The 13,453-nt window shown below is 45.3% G+C and overlaps 1 protein-coding gene across 1 annotated transcript in view; it reads left to right on the forward strand.

Annotated features, from left to right (window-relative positions):
- The window catches only part of oprl1 (opiate receptor-like 1), a 73,788-nt gene that overhangs the window by 6,843 nt on the left and 53,492 nt on the right, over positions 1 to 13,453 (forward strand). The window contains exon 2 of the mRNA XM_005750802.1: positions 2,499 to 2,719. Within this exon, the coding sequence (XP_005750859.1) occupies positions 2,532 to 2,719 (188 nt within the window). The 5' untranslated portion in view covers positions 2,499 to 2,531. The remainder of the gene's footprint in view (positions 1 to 2,498; positions 2,720 to 13,453) is intronic.

The raw sequence follows: 13,453 nt of genomic DNA on the forward strand, positions 1-13,453 counted from the left end.
TGTGTGTGTGTGTGTGTGTGTGTGTACACATATTTTACAAATTAAATAGAGTAAGCAATAAATAAAAATATATAAAAATATACAGAGTTGAGACATGTTCTTGTGTATACTTGGTCTTTTTTCCCTCCAACCTTGTTACATGATTGTGTCGTATTTCCTGTTTTCATTGTTGCACACATGCAGATTTGTGCCCTCCTCTGCACCCATCCTAACAGTCATAATGTGATGGTGGACTAAAACAGTATCATCCTGTGTTACTTGACTTCATCACAAATGTTAAAGCAAACTCACATGTGGAGAAAGAGCTGGCTCATACTTTATAAAACACTCACTTTCACTGATCTTTGGTCTCGTTGCTGCAGAGATGAGTCCTCTGTCATTCAGGCTTCCTGTGGACTGGCTCATAGATGTCATTCATGATCACCATAAAGGCTGCAGGACAAATGCAAACTGAATTATGGAGAGCCTTAAACTCACTTTGATCATTTGATAGTTTTTTCTTATAGAGATTGATTTGCATATAAACCTACATTCTTGATAAGTAACAGATTGTATTGCAGCAGTGTGATGTTCAGCTGTGGGTTGAACAGCCTGTCGCTGAAGATTCAAACATACATTTGGAGGTAATTGTTGTCATATTAGGATCATATTAGAAAGTTAGTATGAAGGCAGTTAACAGAGGTCCCCTATCGCTGCGCTCCACAGCGCCGCGAGGTTTGAAGCCCAAGTGGGTGTTTCAGCTGTCCGTGTGCATGCAGGTATATTTCCGTTACATGTAGCGACTCACTGCTCAGCACCAAAGGCCGCCATCAGCGATTTTTCTCCCAGACCAGGCGGAGCGGCTCTCCGTGTTGCAGCCTCAGACCTTTAGGCCAGCAGCTGCGTCGCTGCAGTCTCAGTTTGATGAAGCAGCGAATGCCCTGTGCTCAGCTCAACAGCTCAAAGTAAATGGTAAATGCCTGCATTTGTATAGCGCTTTTCTAGTCCATAGGACCCCAAAGCGCTTTACACTACATTCAGTCATTCACCCATTCACACACACATTCACACACTGGCGATAGTAAGCTACATTGTAGCCACAGCTGCCCTGGGGTGCACTGACAGAGGCGAGGCAAAGTCAGTCTGGTGGCGCTCTAAGTAATCGCTGCTTACCACATACCTGCTGTTAGATCAGTTAGAAGTGGGATCAAGGACCATTCGTCATCATCATCATCATCTGATGAGGATAAAAGTTGAGACGAATCGTGCTAATTAGCCCAGAAACTCTCTGCTGAGGATCATCTTTGTTTGTGCCTTAAGTGGCAGACTTCAAAAGGAGCCGGCTGAGTAAGACCGCTTCCCTGCTGGACCCTCCGAGGTGAGCTGTTTCAACAGGGGGGGGCGTTGTGGAGAAGACAGGATGTCTGCGTGGGTGCATGGGTTTTTAAACACTACAGAACAACATCGACTTTTCCCGTAAATGCAGAAACCCGTTCTCCTGTAGAACTGCAGTAGAAACCTCTGCTTTCTCTTGCCACTGCACTGATCCAGAAAGATCGATGTCTTCGCCCTCTGGTTCATCCATCTTTGCCTTACTGCCACGCCCTTTCTCACATTTCAGTGCCTTCATGTTCTCTCACCCGGCTCGCAGCAGATGGTCCCGCCCCTCCCTGAGCCTGTTTCTGCTGGAGGTTTCTTCTTGTTAAAAGGGAGTTTTTCCTTCCCACTGTCGCCAACGTGCTTGCTCATAGGGGGTCATGATTGTAATAAACGTTTATTTTCACGTCTATCAACGGATAGAGCAAAACATTAAAGTGAAATAAAATAATGAAGCTCAGTTTGAAATCTCAGCCAATTTGCTCCATAACAAACAAAACACTGACTTAAAGTAAACATTGGAAAGTATTTCTTATCTTTAATCTTCACTGAGACCAGAATCTAGGCCAGCAATGGTGCTCTTTTGCAGGAAGGCAGTATGTTGATAGATCCACTAGATTCCTGCGTAAAAACCTGCATTTATTTTGTGACGCAAACACCTGTTCTCGCCTCTGTCAGTGCGCCCCAGGGTGGCTGTGCCTGCAATGTGGCTGCCATCATCAGTGTGTGAATGTGTGGATGACTGGTTGTGTAAAGCGCTTTGGGGTCTGTAAGGACTAGTAAAGCGCTATACAAATACAGGCCATTTTCTCTGGGATCCTTGGCACCACCTGCTGCATCCTCGATAGAGTGGGCAGAGGAACAATACACTTTTTAGTGTACACGAATGGTTGAAATGGCCAATCAATGTCTTTTTCCAACCACACGTGTCACCCCACTTCGAAATCAAATTAAAATGGGGCGATTGATCTATTGATTTTATAAATCAGTAACTACAAACCTTTGTACAGGACCGGCAAACACATTTTTTAATGATTGTTTTGCCGTTTTTGAGTAAACTTAAAAAGTGAGAGCTCGTAAAAATGCTCCATCACATTTTTGTATGTTACAGTGTTTAACCACATTTCTTTTTTCCTTTACAGTGAGCGTAAAAATTTCTTCGATCTCAGCTAAACATGGACTACCCTGAAGACTTCGCGCTGCCGCCGTACAATTTATCATTGTTTCTGAACAACTTCAGTTACCCTCAAAATGACACCGACTACCTGCCAATGGGGGTGAAGGTCACCATCGTGGTCGTCTACATGATTGTGTGCATCATTGGTCTGGTGGGAAACTTCCTCGTCATGTATGTCATCATAAGGTAAGATACACACCTCCTCACACTGAAGCTGTGGTGGATATGACTCTATAGCAGTGCAGTCAGATACTTCTTCTATGATCTGATGCTTTGACAGAAATAATTCAGCTTCAACAAAGAAAAGGTTGTCCTCGAGGGTTATTCATCAGTGTGCTGGCTGGGAGATGTTTTATTCATTTTCAGTTTTAACACTCATTTAATAAAATCTCTTTCATCCTTTCTGAGCTGGAGTCCTTCGTACTTTTGAGAAACTTTTGGACCCGAGTACTACAAAGCTGCGCAGATAAGCTAAAACAGATTTAGAGATTTAAAAGGCAGGTTTATAAAGTAAGAGCTGTCTTTTCCTTTGGCTTCACTGCCGTGGAGATGATTGGCTCGCTTTGTTGGTGATCTGGACAGGTTTACATGACACATCCAGCTGTGATTGCTGATAAGGGCGTCTCAACCACTCATTAGGTGTAGGACTATGTACGTTTTCACACAGGGCTGTGTAGGTTTGGATGTGTTTTCCTTCAATAATAAATATCTTTATTTAGAAACTGCATTTTGTGTTCCCTTGTGTTATCTTTGTCGAATATTTGAATTTGTTGGATGAGCTGAAACATTTCAGTGTGACAAATAAAAACACCACCGTATCATGAAATTATAAAAGGCTCATCTCGACGTCTCCAATAAAGAGTCACTAACTGATCTGGATCCAGTCTCAGTATCAGTCTCTGAGTTAGCCCAAGGAGCAAACACAACATAGATAAAAGCTCTGAGCGCTCCGTAACACCATGCTGTGTTTAATGACGTCCTACACCAGCATCAGACTCTACTTCATTTTGCACTTTTTCTCCAGTTTTGTATTAAAGCAGTAAAGCCAAGGTTCAGACCGGCCTCTGTGACGTGAGTAGTTCCTGTCAGAGGCACAACCGTAGATCCTCTGAGGCTGCTGTACCTCTAAAGCATTCAGGCCTTGTTTTCTGTGAGTGACTGAGCATAACTGGGTAACCAGAGATTACAGTCATTTAGAAGCATCACACTGAACTGCTGCAGGAGATCTGCACTAGGGGTGGGCGATATAAACGATATACGATAGAAACTATATAAATTTGGCCAACGATAGAGATTTTGACTCTACCGCTCTACCGCATGTTGATGATGTCATCAAGCTGCGCCTGTTTTGATCGAAAGCATCGCAGCGGCTACAACCATTATCATCTGCAAATTATGGCGGGCGACAGTCACAGCAAAGACATGAAGCACTTTTGAAATATGGGGAAAGCCAAAAACTGCGCTTCCTCCACTTCCGTAACATTGATTCATTAATGTTGAATTCTCTCGCAGCTGCTCTATTCCCATGTTGTTGCAGTATATTAATAACTAACCCCGTATTGTGGATGAATAATCTCAGTTGTTCTCCTGACTGAAGTTTGGCCCGTGTACAGCATCCTGCTATGCGATTGCATTTGTCCTTAACCACCAGAATCCCTCACGTTAACTTTTATCAAGTGGAAAAAAAAGTTAGCGTTCATCCTCCAGCTTCACTGTGCTAATGTTATGCTAACATAGCTGTGTCGCTAGCAATCACGTAGCACAACATTATGTACCAGCTAGCCCAACTTCAGTAACCCTGCACTGCTGTTTAGTTTTCTGTCTTCATTTATGTTGGAAGTGATAACAGAGCTGTACGTTTGAATTAGTTTCAGAAATGGTAAATGGCCTGCATTTGTATAGCGCTTTTCTAGTCCATAGGACCCCAAAGCGCTTTACACTACATTCAGTCATTCACCCATTCACACACTGGTGATGGCAGCTACATTGTAGCCACAGCTGCCCTGGGGCGCACTGACAGAGGCGAGGCTGCCGGACACTGGCGCCACCGGGCCCTCTGACCACCACCAGCAGGCAAACATGGGGTTAGTATCTTGCCCAAGGATATTTGGCATGCAGCCAGGAAGCAGCCTGGGATCGAACCACCGACCTTCTGATTAGTGGCTGACCTGCTCTGCCACCTGAGCTACAGCCAGTCAGAACATGGTATGAAATGTTTAGGTGGAAGCTAGCGAGCTAACTTCCTGTTAACTTCTAACTCCGTTAAATTTAATAAATTCTGTTTTCATGGATGTTAAACTTAATTGTTACACCCGATAAAGCAGCAACGCTGATGATTTTATTAAAGATGAAAGAATTTAGACCGTTTTTAACTCTGTGTTCGTTTGACTTTGGGACCTGAAGGGACGGAGTTTTGGACCCAGATTACTCCGCGAAGCTCCTCCCTACGGCAGCCGTAATGCTCTGACAATCCATCAAGCAGTGCAGCTTACCAAAGTTGTACCAAAACATTTTTAACAGATTTCTGCCCAAATCGGTTCGAGGTCAGTAAGCACAACCAGAATTCATACATAAGGCACACTCTCGATTTTTGAGAAAATTAAAGGATTTTAAGTGTGCCTTACAGTAGACAGAAGAAAGGAATATATCGTGATGTATATTGTTACCGCACGTGCTTGAAATTATACCGCGATATGGATTTTAGGCCATATCGCTCCTAGCCCTAATCTGCACTATCAGCATGCACTGTGTGTGTGTGTGTGATTTGACTGAATGTGGCGTAGGTGGACTCACAGACGTTCTGACAGTTGGCGTATCTGCCCACCGGGCAGCTGCTGTTTGTTTGTGTTTCTGATGTGTGTGTGCAAGTTTACCCTGCAGCAAAGCAGCACTCATGTATGAAGTTGTGTAATTGATGAGAGAAAATAATCCGGGTTATTTACCACAGAGTTTCCTGTCATGCGTTTCACGTTTCAAACATGAGGAAAAACAAAACATTTGAAAAATAATTTCATGTAATTGAAAATAAGATGAATTACAAAACATTAATGATGAGCAGGCTGTAAATGCTGTAAAGCACCACTGCAGGTAGTTTCTTCCACTCCTGCCTGGAGATGATCCACGTGCAGTCCCGTTCTGGTCCAGGTTTGGACCTGCTGTCCCTGCTTCCCCTGAAGGTGGTGCTCTGATACTGAGGACGGGTTAGCATTGGAGGAGTTCTTTGTGGATCAGTAATCTTTTAGGTTGCTGGTGTAAACAGACGTGGATCCCAGTCCTCTGGTGTTGTGCTCCCACATGCTTTTCCTTACACTGGTTTCACTGGAGGACGCAAAGCAGCACCTGATCCAGGAAATGGACAACATTTCAGGGGGCTCATTGGATCTGCAGTGAAGATAAAAACAGCAAAACTTGGGCTACTTCTACACGTACCCGGGTATTTTTGAAAACGCAGATTTTTCTATGCGTTTGCACCTCCCGTCCACACGTAAACGGCGTTTTCGGTCACTGAAAACGGAGATTTTTAAAAACTCCGGCCAGGGTGGATATTTTTGAAAACTCAATTTTTGCATTTACGTGTGGACGAGAAAACGGAGAAAACGCAGCGTCAAATATGTGCGCCTTTTTTGACGTCACACTGTGCGCCACGTTATTGTTTCGGTGAAATGAATTTCTACAATACTGTTAATTCTACTCTCTGCAGTGTTTAAATGCTTACATATACACACAGTTACTGTCCCTCCACACATACGACTCGGTTCTGCTTCTATGCCCCAGCTTTGTTTACTTTTTCCCACCAAGGCTTCTAGACTTCTGATTGGCCAACATTTCTACACGGTTAGGAATCTAGCGCCACCTGCTGCTTTGGCATGTTCCTAGCAGCGTTTTCCTTCTTTTCTGCGTTTACGTGTGGACGGGATTATTTTTTAAAACGAAAACGGAAAACCCATGTACGTGTGGACGTAGCCTTAGTTTCTGTTGTCTCCCTTGAGGTGGTGGCAGTTCATACCTTTGACATTGTTTAAGGCATGTGCAGAGACGTTCCGATCCTCTGGCTCGTTTTCTGCCTGGGGCATCAGTCGCATTGCTCGTTTATGCTCGAGATGTCGTTTGGCGTCCGTGCCCGGTTTATGGCATCGGTGAGTAGAGTTCATCACTCCCAAACAAGACTGATGAGGGTTACTGTTCTGTATTAAGCTAAAAGACCATTACTCTCAAACCTACTCTATAACCTAACTGAGCAGTTTGACCAGCCAATGGTCCACAGTCTCCCCGCTGATGAACGGTAGGTTTTTGAAACAGGGCGGCTGTGGGGGTGTGGGTGGGGGGTCAGGGGGATTTGTACTGTGTGTTGCTCCCTTTGTTATTTATTCCCAAACAGAGAGAGACAGATGGATTCCATCAGCTGGAGCAACCCCACCGCTACAGATAAAGGAAATCGAAGCTCCAAAGGCAGAACCGACATCAGTACTGAAAACACAAAGAGGTGGTTTACTAGAGACACCTCCAAACTGTGGATTTGTACCCTCTCTGCCTGCAACAGATTTAAACACAACAAATACAAAATGCAGCAGTGAAAAACCAACAATGGACAACAATGACAAACTATCGCGTCCACTTCAGTTTTATTTATATAGCAAGAGCTTATCACAGCTTATTTTTGTTTACAGACCCTACAGTAGTACAGAAAAAATAACAATTATATGAGCCCCTGTGAGTAAACACTCGGTGACAGTGAGGAGGGAAAAACTCCCTCTTAGCAGGAAGAAATGTCCAGCACAACCAGCCTGCAGCTGGTTGGAGGTGATGCCTTTGATTTATGGGTGTACCAAGTGTCACCACCAGGTGGTGATCAGCTCTGCTCCTATCTTCACCTGAGTGTCCTGGTGCCATTGCCTTATGGGGCTTTTTCCAGGACCCACTCAGGGACTCCAAGAAGTCTGGGCACTCTGAACAAAGGCCATCCTCTCGTCCACTGTGGGAAAACCCCGACATACTGACACAGAGCCATAGGGATACTCTCCGAGGGTAACTCCAGAGTGGAACCAGTCTTCTGGATAGTCCATGTCCTCTCCAGAAGACTGGTTCCAATTATATCTACTGGGGACCTCATGCACATCCCTAAAGCCAGTTCTACTAAGCGAGGGTTGACTGCTGCCTGACCTGCAGAGCACTGATCTTCTACAGCAGGAGTGTCCTCGAGGGCCGGTGTCCTGAAACTTTTCCATGTGTCCCTGCTGCTTCAGCAAGACCTGACTGCATGCCGAGGTGGCTGCCATTTGATTCATGTTACAGCAGCTCACAATCAGCATGGTCCAATAAAAGTACTCTTTTTTTCAGAACACTTACATTTAGTCACATTTTTCCAAGTTTACTCGTGTATGGGTAGGGTTTGGCACCTCAGTATGCAGTCAGGTCTTGCTAATGACCTACTAATTGTAACCAGGTGTGTTGCAGCAGAGACACATGTAAAAGGTCCAGAACAACGGCCCTCGAGGGCTGGGGTTTGACACCCCTGGTCTACAGCAACAACCCTGTGTTCTTTAACCAGGCACTCTTCTCCAAAGAGCTGTGTGTGAAAGCCGGGTGTGAAAGATTGCTTTTCCAGTTGACCTGCATTCCCACCCTTTCCTGTGGGTAGTGTCTGAAGAATTAGCTGATGGTAGAAACTGCAGGCGTGAGGTTCCTCTGCTGGTAGTCTAGGTCAGAGATGGGGTGAGGAGCTCAAGCTCAAAGTGGAGCCACTACTCCTCCACATTGACAGGAGCCAGCAGAGGTGGTTCAGGCATCTGACCAGGAAGTGTTTCAGGGATATTTACTGTGAGGAGCCCCAGGGCAACCCTGAGCACACTATTATATCAGATGACTTGGGAAGAGGTGGAGTAGGTACCCGGAGAGAGGGAGGTCTGTGCTTTGACTGCTGCCCTGACCCAGAGAGCTTTAGAAAATGGATGCTATGTTGGCATATTCATAAAATATGCACGCCTCTATAAATCCAATATCTGCATGATTAGTTTTGGACCTTCCACAATATGCATTAAAAGTGAAGATTTATTTTGAAATTAAAAGCCAGTCTTCACTTTGACCTTGAGGTAACAAAGTTAGTCATGTGTGCATGAACTCCAGGAGGTTACCGGCCTCACCCCGTGGGTCAGAGACGAGCAGAAAGGACTTTGTTAGAGAAATATAAATACTTTGTGAACATGAAACGTCAGTGAGCAGCGAGATCAATGAGGAGTGTTTTTGCTGGAACACCTCGAGAAGAAAGGAGGACCAACATGGAATCTTTTTATAAAACTCACATGGCAGCCATTGATATTGCCTCCTGTCCGAGCGTTAATGGCCTCAGATGTCCGTTTGTTTGTATAAAGGACACAGTGTGTCTCAGGAAACCAGGCTCAAGCTTATTGGATATCAGTGAAAACAGAGTCTGCTGATAAGGCTCGATGCTCGAATGACATCATTCCTGTAAATAACCTCTCGTTATTGGCTCCCTGTTCATTTTAGAAATATTTAAAAAATCAGAACAGTTAAGGCTTCCTGTCTGAATGCTGAATATACTGAATTTGAGGTCTTCTGGGTTTTGATGGCGTGGTGTGCACATGAACACTACAGAAATAAGAGCAGCAGCCCTGTGCTGCCTTTTACCAAGTCAAGGACATCCAAACTCATCTGCTGAATATTTATTTGTCTGTCATCAGGTCTGGTGCTGATCCTTGTCCTTTGGCAGTAGCAAATAAACCAAGGTTGCTCTACTTAAGGATCTGTCTCTGATCAGAGTCAGAGAAAACCCAAAACTGTGTGAGGAATATGTGATATGCAGATGTAACAGAGAGGTGGAGGTTTGCTCCAACAGCAACCTTTTTAATGGCAAGGAGGTGGAAGAAAAAGCTAACATTTGATCATTTAAATGGTGGGGTTAATGACAGATGGAAGCAGCCAGCGGCATCTAATTTAGCTCTTCCTTGTAAACAAAAACATAAAAGGATAAAAGGCACAGAGGAAGAGCCGTCGAGCAGCATTAAATGAGCTTTTGTGTCTGTCGGGAAACGGTGCTTTTTGTTTTGAGCCCTCTGTGCTGTCAGACAAAGGTGGAAACAGAGCTTTAACTCCAGCGTCAGACGTGTTTTTGGCCACGAGCAGAGATTCCTGCGAGCATCTGCTGGCTGCACAGCCTGAAAAGGCAGAGGACCGCAGGGAAGGCGTCCTGCCTGCAGACAGAGAGCAGAGGGAGCCTGGCGATGACAGGCTGGAGCTGTGTTCACACCAAACACTTTTATTCTTTACTTGTGTGTTACCCGAAGGGATTTTAGTAGGAAAAAAGAAGCCTGTTTCCATAACAACAGGCCGATCTGTGTTGTACAGCGAGGACATTGTCGGCCCGCTGCATCACTTCAGAGACGTAAGCGTGGCGATGCTCCTCGGAGGAAACCTCAAATGATGAGAGGACTGTCAGTCTGAAGGAAGGTACGGGCTTCGCAGGTGTCAGGTGACCCAGAAGCACCAAACCTCCTATCAGAGCTCCAGATTGCGGCGTGCTTTCAGACGAAAGCTGACCATCAGACACAAAACTAACAAAGACGATGAAGGACGCCACACTGAAATTTGTCACTTAAAACGATGCCTATTCTTATAATCAGGTAAAAGAAGCACTATGTCACTGTTTATTCATGAAAAGTGAAACCATCATTTAGAAGCAGTGCTTCTGCAGTCCTGTAGCTCCAGCTGGACAGTCCTTTTGTTGGCTCAGCTCTGCGCTCTGACCGTTGCAGCAGAGTCTTTTCTTTCAATTTGGTACACAGAGGAGTCGGTGGTCCCCTCACATCATCCGCGTGCTGACAGGTGGTATGAGCCATCTGGTTTCCTTCAAACGTGCTGCTGTGCGTTACGGCTGAACATGAGACAAGACGTAAGAAAAAGTGTAGAAAATCGCTAAATGCCATGACAGCAGTGACTGAGCGCCACAGGCAGAGAATCGCTCAGGCTGGTCTGATAACCATGAACAGAACCTCGCTCCTCGTTCTCAAACATTTATTCCAATAACTTCATGTAGAGTCATTTCCAGCGCATGTGTGTGTGCTGCCTTCATGGTGACGGAGCTGCTCCGGGGGAGTGCTGTGACATGTTTTCACTCTGACAGCACCCTGAACGCAGGACGATGTGTTCAAAGGAACATAATGAGATGTTTTCAGTGTCTGTGGGAGCTTTACTGTAGTGGGTGTGATGACAGAACACATTTCATGTAATCAAAGTATTTCAGTATTGTTTCAGGTTTAAAGACAGTTCAGTTCAATTTTATTTATACGTCAAATTACAGCAACGTTAACAGTGATCCTGCAGTAATGGAGGATTGAGGCTCACCAGCCTAACTATGTGCAAAGAGTCAGCCTGCTGCTGCTTTTCCTTTGAGCCCACACACAACGCTGGCATTACTCAGTCTGCAGTCAGACTTTACAAGACTGCAGTTTTATTTCCAGAAAACTTACAGGAGAGAATCCTCACAGGGTGGAGGAGAGCATGCTATGGTGTTTGGTACTGCACAGAGGTCATTAACACCACCCAGGATACCCCTGGAGGCCATCGCCACATCCTCCTGTCTCACAAGGGTTAGGGCTTCTTCCCCCAAACACTACCCCCCACACCCACGTCCACCAACCTGAGGCACGGTCTGAGTAGGGTCCATATGTGAGTGAGGGCTACTCAGACCAGGTCCTTTGTTCTTTGTTGTTTCGTATGTATTTCTACTGTTAGTTATTTATTCCTGCACAGTTGGTGTGGAGCACCCATAATTATGCTGTAACATGTACAATGACAATAAAGGGCTATTCTATTTTATTCTATCCTATTCTATTCTAATGGATCGTGGATCTCCTTCGTTTGTGTAAGTGGAAAGAATTTACCAGCCAGCTTTACAAAGCATGCGGTCAGTCTGTCAGCTCGTCTGCTGTGGTGGACTGAGCCTTTGGTACCACAGACTCTGATTAGTCCCAGTCTGTAGTTTGAGCTGCGCTGATGGATCCAGACCGCCCAGATGAACACGCAGTCAGGCTTCGAAGTGATTCCCAGATCATAACTGGAACCTTGTATCCTTTTGCGCTTGTTGAACACATCTGTATGTGAGACGGTCGTGTCGGGTCGTTCATCCCCTCGGTTCCTCGAGCCTCTGCAAGGCGTTCCATCCTGGAGTGTAACCAGAGGTTTGCACTTGGTTGTAAACGCTCTGTATCTCCATCTATGAAGGCGACTCTGGATCGTAGATGTTTACAGTGATCTGGCTGTCTCTGACCTAGTTAGCTGCTGTGAAGTTTGTTTTCATGGCCGTCTTCTGTGGTCTGCAGTAGCTTTGGCTCCTTTCCCAACAGAGAAGTGATGTTCCATGTCCCTACAGCCAGTCTTAGTGAGCAAGGATGTCTCTGTTAGCTCAGCAAACTCCAGCAAACACACAGTCTGAGTGTGTGCACAGTGTGTTGCTAGCTACAGGTCCAGCTGCTGTATGAGTGAGAGCTGACTTCACTTAGATGCACATCATATCTTCTGTGGTCGGCTCAGTGCGGCCCGTCTTTTTAACAATGATCTGGACACTTTTAAACTTTCTCCGCTCTGACTGGCTTATTTTTGTTTTCAGCCTAATGATGGCCGCCATTACTTACATCTCTTTGGACCTCTTGCTGTGTGTGTGTGTGTGTGTGTGTGTGTGTGTGTGTGTGTGTGTGTGTGTGTGTGTGTGTGTGTGTGTTGTTCAGACGGTCTTCTGGTTTCCATGCTGAGTGTGGTCATGGGCAGCCAAATACAAGCTGAACAGTTCAACACCATTTCTGTTATCTGCTTCTTGTCCAGTTAATCCTGAAGCTCTGAAAATGTCTGTGTATCAACAGTCCATACAAACTTCCTGCGAAACCATCCATCAGTAAATCCTCCACTGGCACAGAGCAAAGATGAGGAGCTCACTTTCTGCAGTACCAGCCAACACAGAGTAAGTTAGCGGGCTAGTTGTAACCACCTACACAGCATGTGTCGCCTCAGGTATGGAGAATAATTGTTGCTCTCTCAGCTGACCTGACGCCCAGCAGAGGTTCGTACATCTGCAATGATCAGACGATGCAATCTGTAACAGTGTTAACAACTGTTTAAGCATCTTCACGGAAACCCATTAAACAATGTGAGCTAAGAAAAGGTGATTCGAATGAAGAAAGACTCATCGTGAGCCACGATTGGAAAGGTTTCAGGCTGCAGGTGTCTGTCGGTTGGTGGTTTGTGGATAACATCCAAAAGTGTCCGTGCAGGGAGAGAGACATCAAACGTTCGTGCTTTGGCTCGGAGGCTTGGAGCCGACTGAATAGATAATTACACACAGATGGTCCAAGTGTGATTTTCTGCGTTGAGAGTCGTAGAAAAACGAAAACGCATTCACACGCATTGTGTCGAGTCTGACCTCCATTAGTCGGCGCTTCATTCTGTCAGATTACATTCACCGTTATCATCACAAAGGCCAAAACCAACACTTTGTCTGTGTTTTCAATCATCTGAGGGAAAGTCTGTGCAGCAGTGGGATGGTGGTGTGTGGAGGTGGAGGTCAAGCTCACGGCTGTTTTTTTGAAGTTTTTACAGAAAATAGACTGAAACAGGAAAAAGCACAAAGAGGAAAGTTTAGGAAATCTGTAATGCTGCATTACAGGATGGCTTGCTCTCCTCCACACAATGAAGGACACGTAGGTTCTGTAATCTACCTTTGTTCATGAAATCTGTTTATTCATTCCACTTTTTTATTTGGATTCACTGAAAAACACTGAAGCACCATAAGCTGCAGTTCCTCTAATGTCCACATGAGGCTCCAGCAGTGAGTGTAGAAAACACGGATGACCGGACATTGCGTCCTGGTGTATCGGATTCTGGTGTATTACCCCCAGGTGTCTGGCTGCACTC

Source organism: Pundamilia nyererei, unplaced genomic scaffold (assembly GCF_000239375.1).
Source record: "Pundamilia nyererei isolate P.nyererei 1_Seehausen unplaced genomic scaffold, PunNye1.0 scaffold00288, whole genome shotgun sequence".
In the NCBI taxonomy this organism is placed as follows: Eukaryota; Metazoa; Chordata; class Actinopteri; order Cichliformes; family Cichlidae; genus Pundamilia; species Pundamilia nyererei.